The 10,763-nt window shown below is 47.0% G+C and overlaps 1 protein-coding gene across 4 annotated transcripts in view; it reads right to left on the bottom strand.

Annotated features, from left to right (window-relative positions):
* Positions 1-289: 289 nt before the first annotated feature.
* The window catches only part of LOC118088361 (receptor-type tyrosine-protein phosphatase V), a 57,938-nt gene continuing 47,464 nt past the window's right edge, over positions 290-10,763 (bottom strand). The window contains exons 31-37 of one of the 4 annotated variants that reach the window (XM_060277196.2): positions 10,571-10,670; positions 10,340-10,416; positions 7,584-7,721; positions 7,177-7,299; positions 5,147-5,304; positions 4,524-4,662; positions 290-2,111 (exon numbers count right to left, since the gene is read on the bottom strand). In XM_060277196.2, the coding sequence (XP_060133179.2) occupies positions 2,052-2,111; positions 4,524-4,662; positions 5,147-5,304; positions 7,177-7,299; positions 7,584-7,721; positions 10,340-10,416; positions 10,571-10,670 (795 nt within the window). In that variant the 3' untranslated portion in view covers positions 290-2,051. The remainder of the gene's footprint in view (positions 2,112-4,523; positions 4,663-5,146; positions 5,305-7,176; positions 7,300-7,583; positions 7,722-10,339; positions 10,417-10,570; positions 10,671-10,763) is intronic. The other 3 variants (XM_088673402.1, XM_060277197.2, XM_088673403.1) reach the window with 3 other exon arrangements.

Below are 10,763 nucleotides of genomic sequence, written 5' to 3'. Positions count from 1 at the left end.
ACAGCAAGATAACCAACCATGGCTTAAGAGGGGTCTACACAAACAAAGGCTCTCAGCACAGTGGCTCCTCTCCTTTGGAGTACTGTCTGAAATCCGAGAGACTCTTACAATGTTGATATTTCTTCATCTGTTGGTCAAACATTTTTAGAGAACTGGATTGTGTTGTTGGTCATACTTGCTCTTTCAATATTATGAAGTTTTAATGATCTGATGGTACGTCACCATGATATTAATTTTATGTGTTTGTGGTTTATAAATACTTGGATAAATAAATAAAACCAGAAAAGTGTTAAATTTCATTTTTTAAAAATGAATAATTTATTATTACAAACCCCCTTCCCCCTGTTTTTTTTCTCTTTCAGAGAAACTAGGGAAACTCATTTCCATTTACAACAGCATATTTCTTTCAGCATACTCCTCAAGCCTCCCCCCTTTTTAAAAAGTGTCCATTCTAAAAACAGAGTTGAGAGTGAGCCAGTTTAAAGTAGAAAGAATTGGGTATGATGAGACCCAAAATGCAGAGGGGAATCAAATTTACCAAATAATGTCCTGCAATTTAATCCTAAGCATGTTTACTCACAAGTTAAACACCATTAAGTGCAATGGCAGATATTCCCAATAACCGGGGAAAGGATTGCAACACAGAGTTTTGGAGAGAACAAGCCCAGCTCTCAAGAAGGGGCCTAGCAGTGTCAAGAACCAAGACAGGGAGTGGAACAGAACAGAATCAGAGGATGTTGGGAGATCATGATGATAAGCCTAGTCTGCTTTCTGAGAGATGGTTCTTGATGGGTTTACCATGTGGACTGTTATGAAAACATGCTGAATCAAATCAAATGTTGCTGGACTACAGTTGCTGTAATCTCTTACCACTGGCCATGCTGGCTGGAGCTCATGGGAGCTGTAGTCCACAAAATTTAGAGGGCCACTACATTAGCTGTCCCTGCTATATCCTTTCATCTCTGGATATACTCATCCTGCATTAATTAGTCTAATCCATTAACAGTGCAACCCTCCACTCAGAAGTTAAGCGCCACTGAGTTCAGTGGGAATTACTCCTGGTATCTGGTATAGGATTGCAGCCATGTAAGCACTTACACAAATAGACAACTCCCCTCGGCATTGAATTCCATATGTCATTTTTACATTGTGCAAAGAGGTCCTTGGGATATCCTTGAACTAGCTTTCTATTAGTTTCATTAGACTGGATACTACCATTCTTTCGTTCTGTGTAAACATGCTTAACCTCTTTTTACTCACTCTTGCTGCATCATAAGGTTTCATAAACTGACGACGGTTTAAACTTTCCTTCCCTGTGTGCAAGATGATCCATGCTTATTTCGGAGGTGCTTTTGTGAAGAAGATACTCCAACTTAGCCAGTGCTGTCCTGTTCTTGATGTCATGCAAGCTGGATGAGGATACTGTCCAAGTCTGCTTGTGCAAGGGAATCACCCAGATATGGTGCACCGGGGACTGTGTCAGTCTGACAAATTGATTACACAGACCCAGCTTTGCAAGTCCCACTGGCACTAGGGTCAAAAACAGGAAGTATCAGGCATGTGGTAGCAGAGAAGCTGGACCATTGGTTGCCCTGCCCATCACCTTTTTCTACATCATCTCCCGCTGTATCTCTTTCTGGCATAAGTTATCCAAAAGGTTGTCATACTTGATAAGACCTCTTGATTCCATTATTGTGGTCCCCATGAATTCTGTCAGTGTATGAGAACCTTGAGGTTCTTCAGAATTCCAAAATGCTGAAACCAGGCCAGGTAATCTCAGGAAAGCTTCTCCCCAACCCCTCCCCACCAAATCCATCCTGACCAAGGGGATACATGGATACCCGTGCCTTTCTGACAGCAGATTTAAGTTCCTTGTAATCAGGAGACAGGAACAGCGTAAGCAGCTCGCTGTTCTTGGCTCTTCTTATTTCACCACTCTGCTCTTGCTAAGATGCAGCTGCTCATCTCCACATAGGATCACTTCCATCCTGGCTATGCCTACAACACTGTTGTGCTTGGTGCTTTCCACCCATCTAACAAAGAGTGGCAACTTAAACTTGCTTCTGGGTGATGATGTCACGAATGCATTCGTACAGATAAATGTACTTATCCTAGAAAGAGAGAGAGAGAGAGAGAGAGAGAGAGAGAGAGAGAGAGAAGCAGATGAGAGGGGATAGAGAGATTAGGAGCTCTGTTCTCATCATCTCCCATGGGCAATCAAAGAATCTGTAATAATACTCCAAGGTCAAGAGGGAAAACGCAGCCAAGGATTGCCATCACAACAGGCCAGGAATTAGGTCCAGGAATCTACAGTGAACTAGGCAAGCATGTTCAGCTAGATCAAACTGCTAATGCAGCAGCAGGGGCACAAAACCACACTGTGGAACCCCTTGTAGCTGCTCTATGGCTACAGGAAGCATGCAGGCTGCATGTGTGAGCATCTCTGCAGCTAAGCAGTTTGGACACTAGGGAGGGCCACATTCTTCTCCTCTGGCAATGTCAGAGAGCTCTAACTTGGTGTGTATGTGTGTATGCAATTTAAGTTGTATGGTACACCTGTGCTGCAGCTTTCGGTCTGTGAGAAGTCCTGCAATACACAGGATTTCACTCAGAAGGGCTTGAGCACAATGCCCTCTAGTGGCAAAACTGCGACAAAGATCAGCTGATGTGGAAGCAGCCTAATACTGCAGTCTTGGGCATATGTACCTGACATACACAAACCTTTTTATGCAGTAAATGTGCATTTGTCCCTCATTTACTGCACAGAGGCTGGACATCTGCCCTAGAGGCTGGACATATTCCCTGCAGAAGATACTGCTGCTGAGACTGCATTTTCCCAGCGCTTGAAATTGCAATGGTTTGTCATGGGAAAACTGCAGTTCTTCCCTAAGGTAGTATACTTATTGCTATAGTGGTACCTTGGGTTACAGACGCTTCAGGTTACAGACTCAGCTAACCCAGAAATAGTACCACAGGTTAAGAACTTTGCTTCAGGATGAGAACAGAAATCGTGCTCTGGCGGCGCGGTGGCAGCGGGAGGCCCCATTAGCTAAAGTGGTACCTCAGGTTAAGAACAGTTTCAGGTTACGAAGGGACCTCCAGAACGAATTAAGTTCTTAACCCAAGGTACCACTGTATTTGATTTGGTGTTCCAAGCATGGATTGTACCTGCGCCAGTCACTGGCCACTCTTGGCTACTGATTGCTATTAGTGTTGGTCACTCTTGTATACATTTCAGGAAGCTCCTAGAGATCCTCTTCCCCAAGGATGGAATTCAAAGATGCACTAAGGAAATTGCTCCGTTAGTGCAAGCATTTCTGCTTGACTGATGGGGCAATCCTTCCTCCATGCGCTGTTCTGGGTACTTTCCTGACCACTCCATTGAGCCAATTTGGGGGGATGCACAGAGGGGGGAGGAGGGAGCCCCATTGGGCTAGCAAAACTCATTACAGTCATCCTCTAGTACAACTATTTAGTTAAATCCATCCTCCAAAGTCTTTGGAGATTATGCACTCTCCCTTTCCTGCACAGCATCACGACTGTATCTAGCCTCTTTGATTTTTTTCAAAAGATGAACAGCAGCAAAAAATGATCCCTATCCCCTACCCCCCCCCGTTTCTATTACATGCAGATGAAATAAATATCTCACAGAGTCAGAGTATGCGGAAGTATCCCACAAGGGATGGAAAATGCTTTGGTTGATCATATGGAAAAGCCTGAACTGAAAACCTTGTTGACATCCCTCTGGCTTTGGTGAAAGAAAGCAGGTCCAAAAATATCTGCTGTGTGAAAACTGCCCAATATTTCCCAGCCCTTCATGAATAGGGGAGAGGTGGTGGTTGGAGAGGGGGAGAGGGAGCTGAGCTGTAGAGACCCACCCAAAGGCCTTGCTACAAGATCAGACGGAGTCATTACTGGAACTACCTACTTCCCCACTTTGAACCATGATATTGGATAACCATGCAAAAAGTTTACCCCAGTACAGTAAAGGGAAAGTCCATCAGGGATCCCATGTCCTCCTTGACTAGCTTTAGGGAGAAAATAAAGCAACAACAGGTCCTGCAGAAGGACAGAGCATGGAACAGCATAGTGTCCTTTGGCCTTGACACACCTCTTGGCTACATAGCTGCCAAGTCTCCCGTATTCCCCGGGAAACCCCCGTTTTTCCAGCTGTCCCCAGCCGAAAAAAACGGATTTTTTTTTGTTTTTCCCCAGTTTATTCTGGCGCCGCGGCCATTTTGGAACTGGGCGGAGCATGCTCAGAAGTGACTTTTGATGCTGCTTTGCCCAGTTCCAAAATGGCTGCAGCGCGACTTCTGGTGCGGCGGCCATTTTGGAACAGGGCAGAGCAGCATCAAAAGTCGCTTCTGAGCATGCTCCGCCCAGTTCCAAAATGGCGGCAGTGCTACTTCTGGTTTGCTACTTCCGGTCCAGTCCCTTATTTCTCAGGCCGGAACTTGGCAGGTATGCTTGGCTAGAGGCCTCCATTGCTGATCAAGCTTCCCTTTTTGCCCTTTACCTACCAGTGTTGGAGTCATGAGGCAGCAGCTCCTCACCAGCCTCAGAACAACACCATATACATCCACACTCTTTTCTCCTTTCAGCTGCTGCAGCAGAGTATCCAGGGCAATCAGCACCCCGATCTGGCCTACACCGCCAGAACTGTGAAAGAAAAGCCAAAACAAATAATTTTTTTAATTAGTGCGCCCTTCAGCACAGGACAGTTCACAATACAATAAAAAAATACCATCCCTAAAACCATTAACCACTGGACATTAGTTAAAACCAGAAGCTTATAATTCCTCCCGTCAACACAGCAAATGACAATCACAACACAGGTGATCCTACCAAAACATCAGCATCACCCAAACAGCTGGATGGATAGGCACGTCTTGGTCACAAAAACTCAAGTCATGAGGCAGGGAGTTCCACATACTGGATGCCACTAGATAGAACCAGCAGGGGGTCAGATTGTAGCCCTTTTACTGATGGCTTATCAGCTCAGTGAAATGGAAATGCCTACATCTTAGGATTGGCATATGCCCTCACTGGTGCCATATGCAGCGGAAGAAGGGCTACCTGCCCAAAAGGGCTGCCTGCTGGGCAAGAGCCCAAGGACGCCAGGCATGGAGAGGCAGGGCCTTACTTGCAATGCAGGACCAAGGGATTTGTTCTTTTCCGATATGGCACCAGTTGCCTGACAGTGGTGAGGAAGCCCACCAGGATCTCAGGGTCTGGAAATTCCTCTCCTTCCCCCAAAGGGAACCGGAACCGTTGCAGCAGTCTCTCCTTGGCCTTTTTCTCCTAACAAAGTAACAAAGACATTATGATAATCGATCTAGCAACCAGGGGCGTAGCCAGGATCAAAACTAGGGGGGGGGCAAGCCATGGTCGTTCAGGGGCGGGGCCAAGGCACGGGAGGGGAGGGGCCATGAAGTGGGAATGTGGGCGGGGCTACAGGGCCAGCGGGCCCGATGACATCGTGGCGGCGGCGGCCACCTTGTGCTTCTGGGGCTGGCGAGAGGGGGTTGCTACCCTGCTTGGCTGGAGAGGACGGGAGGGTTGGGCAGGCGAGAGGTGGTGGCAGGGCAGGCGAGGCAAGGCACGGCCGCAGCCACGGCGGCTTCGAGGCGTTGCTGCATATCAGCATAATATTTCAAGCATGTCGTGGGTTCAAGCCCCACCTTAGGAAAAAATTCCTGCATTGCAGGGGGTTGGACTAGATGACCCTTGTGGTCCCTTCCAACTACAATTCTATGATTCTATTGATATATTACCATAGCATATGCATCATTCTGCTTTCTTTAATTGTCCTAGACATAGCAGCCAACTCCTAGAGGCCTAGGTGCCTTCCCCTCCCCCCAATTACTGGTAAATACCGTATTTGAAAGAGTCACACACCCCATGTTGATGGGCTTTCTATGTGGGGCTTATCTCCCCCCCCCCGTATTTTATTAAGGATGGAAGAGGGAGGGAAGGAAGGAAGAAATAGAGAGAGGGATAACTCATATTTGTGGGTGCCTCTGGGTGACGCTGTGATGCTGGAACTCTGCAGCAAGAGGAAGATACCGGTACGCCTGTACAGGAGCCTTGTAAGCAGCTTTCTCTCTGCTTGATTTACAGCAGGCACGTCCAACAGGTAGATTGTGATCTACCAGTAGATCACTGGATGTCTGTGGTAGATCACTGGTAGGTCACTGGCACCCCTAAAAAAAGCTCACCCAAAATTTTCCTCCTCCCTAAAAAAAGTTGAACTATGACCTGAAGCCCTAAACAAAAATGGGCCTCCCTCCCTCCTAAAAGAAGCTCAACAAGTTTGACCTAACCCCCCCCCAAACAGGGCTTCCCTTCCTTAAAAAAACTCAACAGCTTTGACCTGAACCCCCCCAAAAGGGGGTAGATCACTCCCAGTTTTAAACTGTGAGTAGATCAGAGTCTCTTGGGAGGTGGCCACCCCTGATTTACAGTATACAGATGCAGGAGGAGGGGCAGACTGGAATACCACTGCTTTTTATAAACATCACTGTGTCTGTCAAAGCTACAGCCCCCCCTTTCTTATTCACTTCGTTTTAGCCTTGCAGAGCCACCTTAGTCAAATTGAATCCTCTGCACCCTCATTAAATCGTCATTAGTCTTAATGCGATTCCTGAATGCTCATTAACAACTTCCACTGAAGAACAATAGGGTGAAGTGGTCAGCTATCGAAACTTGCCTGGAGATATCTGCTCCATTGTCTTAACTGCTTAACTACTGGCAGCCACTTTGCTTTATTTATTTGATGTGTTTTTGTTACAGCTTCCCCCCCCCCCCCCCAGCAAGCGGAGACTTAGCTACTCTTGCTAAAGCAAAGCCCTTTCCACTTCAGTTTTTGGAGGGGAAAAGTGCTGGTTATGGTCTGTAAAATACATTAATTTTTTGCTTCTGGGTGGGGGTAACTGCCCCCCCTGCCCCCCCTGTCTACACCCATGCTAGCAACTGTTTGGGAATGCAGTGTAGAGGGCAGGCCAACGCACAAATGAAGAATTCTGTGTAGCTCAAAAGCTTAGCTACGGTGACAAGGAGTTCTCCAATTAACACTCCCCACAAAACACACATGTCCAATGATATTGCTTCATTGTTCTCCTTGCCCTTGCCCACGGCCCCCTGGCTTCCCCCCACTATTCCCAACTCACGTACATATTTCAGTCTCAGCTGAGTGCATGACCATCCTGAAACAACCTTCTCTGGGCCTTGCTGTATGGTCAACGTCTCTGTGCACACAGGTTCACCCTCAGAGGGCCAGCACGAGTTGTCTGGAGCCTACACATACACACATAAAAAATAGGGGTTGTACAGTAGTTGCAGTTCCATTTGCCCTGACCACATGGTGCCACCATTCAGATATAGCCTCCAGTTACATGGGAACCACTTGTGGAAAAGCAGTTCTTACACAGCCAGGATTCTAAACAGCACAGCTCTCAATTCCAGGCACCCAAACTGAACCTGTCCTATAGTTCTGTGCTAAGGCCCCGGCGATTGCAGCTATCCCAGAAGGACCTGCCTATAATTCTGTGGATCTGCATAATGCATAATGTGGGTCTTACGACGGGGCTGTTCGTCTGTCCAGGTAGTAGAGTGATGATGGTGTGGACTCCATGTTCCCAGACCAGCCCCCAGAATTCCTCCAGAGCCAGTTTGTCAGGTCCTTCAATAGCTATATAGTCCTTGGCCGAGTTACAGCCCTGCCAAAAGAAAAAGAGAAACAGAGTCTCATTTAGCAGAGTTAGCCAAGTGCCAGCGGCAGAAGGTAGGCCTGGCCTAAGCTTGGATAAGGCGTATCCTAGCTATAGGAGTAAGTTGCAGGTTGTGGTATCTGTAACTGCCTTATTCTCCCATGGAAAGTTAGTTGGAGATGAGGCACCAGGAGTTGCTGGCAACTTTAGTGACAGATCAGAGGGTGAAATGAAAGCATCCTTTCTTTCTTTCTTTAAGTACAGTACTTGTCTTAGACTAGATTTCTTGGTCTTGATAATCAGGGAATTTTGTGAACTAAACTACCTTAATAGATTGTCGAGGTCAGCCTGCTCCAACCTGGTGTTCTTACATTTGGCCATGCTGGCTGGGGCTGATGGAAGTTGAAGTCCAACAAATTTGGAGAGCACCAGGTTAAAGAAGGCTGGCCCAGGTCAATGATTCCCAAACTTGTTGCTATATAGATTCCCAAACAAGGTATTATATTTGAAATTTACTTGCTGTATCCCTCATCCGGAAGTCAGTTCTCTATTCTCTTCCACTGTATTATCTCCTATATCCACCACTGGCAGGCTAGTCACAAAGTCCCCACAATGCACTATTTGCTTTTACTGTAATTACTTAACAATTATTTGTAACAAGTCGTCATGTGCTTGACCCTCCTTTGTCTCTGAATATACTTTTGCCAATGGAACCTCAAAAAGTGTTTGCCATTTTTGCACAGTGGCACTTTAGCAGGTCTTGTATTAATTTCAGGGCCTGCAATAGTTTAATCGGTAGAACATGAGACTCTTAATCCTGGATTTGAGCCCCACGGGCAAAAATATTCCTGCATTGCAGGGAGTTGGACTACATGACCCTCATGGTTCCTTCTTACTCTATGATTCTATGATTTATTGAGTAGTTTTTGTTTTTGCACACTTGGGCTTATTTCCCTTTAAGTGGCATTCCTTTTACACTTGTACATTTTGTCCAGTTTATCAATATTATTTTGATTTCAAATAGTGTTTGAATTATGGTGCTGGAGGAGACTCTTGAGAGTCCCATGGACTGCAAGAAGATCAAACCTATCCATTCTGAAGGAAATCAGCCCTGAGTGCTCCCTGGAAGGACAGATCGTGAAGCTGAGGCTCCAATACTTTGGCCACTTCATGAGAAGAGAAGACTCCCTGGAAAAGACCCTGATGTTGGGAAATATTGAGGGCACTAGGAGAAGGGGACGACAGAGGACGAGATGGTTGGACAGTGTTCTCGAAGCTACGAACATGAGTTTGACCAAACTGCGGGAGGCAGTCAGGGCCGTCTTAAGCGGGTCAGGCGCCCTGGCGCCGTGGTGCATGGATCGCTCCGGCACCCCCGCCCTGCCCCGTTTCTTCCCGCGGCTGGTGGGCGGGCACAGCGTGGTTTCTGTGCGGCTTTGCCGTGCAGCGCCCCCTGCCGCCCCGGCGCCCTGCGCCACCCAGCCTACCCCTAGAGCCGGCCCTGGAGGCAGTGCAAGACAGGAGTGCCTGACGTGCTCTGGTCCATGGGGTCATGAAGAGTCGGACACGACTAAATGAGTAAACAACAACAATAGTGTCCTCAATAATGCCCTGCTTTTAGTCATCCAGAGATGTGAGTGCTTTGTTTGCCACACTCTTGTCTAAGTTCTTACCGTATATACTCGAGTATAAGCCGAGGGAAATGCAGCAGCTACTGGTAAATTTCAAAATAAAAATAGATACCAATAAAATTACATTATTTGATGAGGCATCAGTAGGTTAAAGCGGGCAGGTTCTTGCCCAGTACGGCACGGACAACACAGAGGCTGCCGGCGTGCAGGAGAAGAGTGGTGATATCAGCAGTCATTGGACCACCCACAGAGGCTGTCAGCGCCCACAGATGAGCAGGAGAAACCGGGGAACACCCGCACTGCACCAGAGAACAGGTAAGTGGGACCCTCACTCGAGTATAAGCCGAGGGGGCTTTTTCAGCATTAAAAATGTGCTGAAAACTCATCTAATACACCAGTATATGTGGTAATTTAAATACTGAGCTTATACACGAGTATATACGGTAATTTAAATACTGAGCCAAGGAACAGTCAGGACAAACCTCTACAGGATCTACTTGTTACCTTCTCACATCTTGGCAGCAGTTGAGTTGTACTTGTTATGACCTAGCCTTTTCTCTCTCACCAAACCAAGGAAAAACACATACAGTGGTACCTTGGGTTACAGACACTTCAGGTTACAGACTCCACTAACCCAGAAATAGTATCTCGGGTTAAGAACTTTGCTTCAGGATGAGAACAGAAATCGTGCTCTGGCGGCGCGGCAGCAGCGGGAGGCCCCATTAGCTAAAGTGGCACCTCAGGTTAAGAACAGTTTCAGGTTACGAATGGACCTCCAGAACGAATTAAGTTCTTAACCCGAGGTACCACTGTACATTTATTTCATAACATTTCATAAAAAATTATATACACCTCTTGATTGCAAAAAGGGGGGGGAACCCTCAAAGCAGTGACGCAAGCAACTTATCCATTCTATAGGAGTGCAGCATGAAGCAAAAACATCTGGAGTCAACAAGAGGACCCGAAAGAGGGAAATAAAATTCATGGTGAACTCACAGGGATGAGCCAGACATTCGTGAGGTCTGAGAAGGGATCTCGATCCAGCTGCGAGAACTTCACTTTTGAGCGATCATCTGCAAAACAGCCTTTGTGAGAAGGTGGAGGGTGGGGCGACACAGCGCACCAGGCACAGCTCAGTCCTGCGCAGCAGAATTTCAGCTCAGCGCCTTATGCCCCACCCGTAATTCACGCACAACAACAATACTAACCACAAGACACGTTACTCACAAGAGTTCTTGCTTGAGGGAAGGTTGATCTGTTGGTTGCCACTGCTAGAAAGTGGTACTGCTGAATTGACTTCCTCTTTGGCAGCCTCCAGGAGCATCTGCTGATGGGGAGAGGCAAAGTAGAAAAGAGAGAGAGAGAGAGAGATGGAGAGATAGGTTGGGGTGGAGTTTTCACTATGATTGAGCATGCAGGA

This window comes from Zootoca vivipara, chromosome 7 (genome assembly GCF_965207765.1).
Source record: "Zootoca vivipara chromosome 7, rZooViv2.hap1.1, whole genome shotgun sequence".
NCBI lineage: Eukaryota > Metazoa > Chordata > Lepidosauria > Squamata > Lacertidae > Zootoca > Zootoca vivipara.
This window is presented reverse-complemented; position numbering and strand designations above follow the sequence as displayed.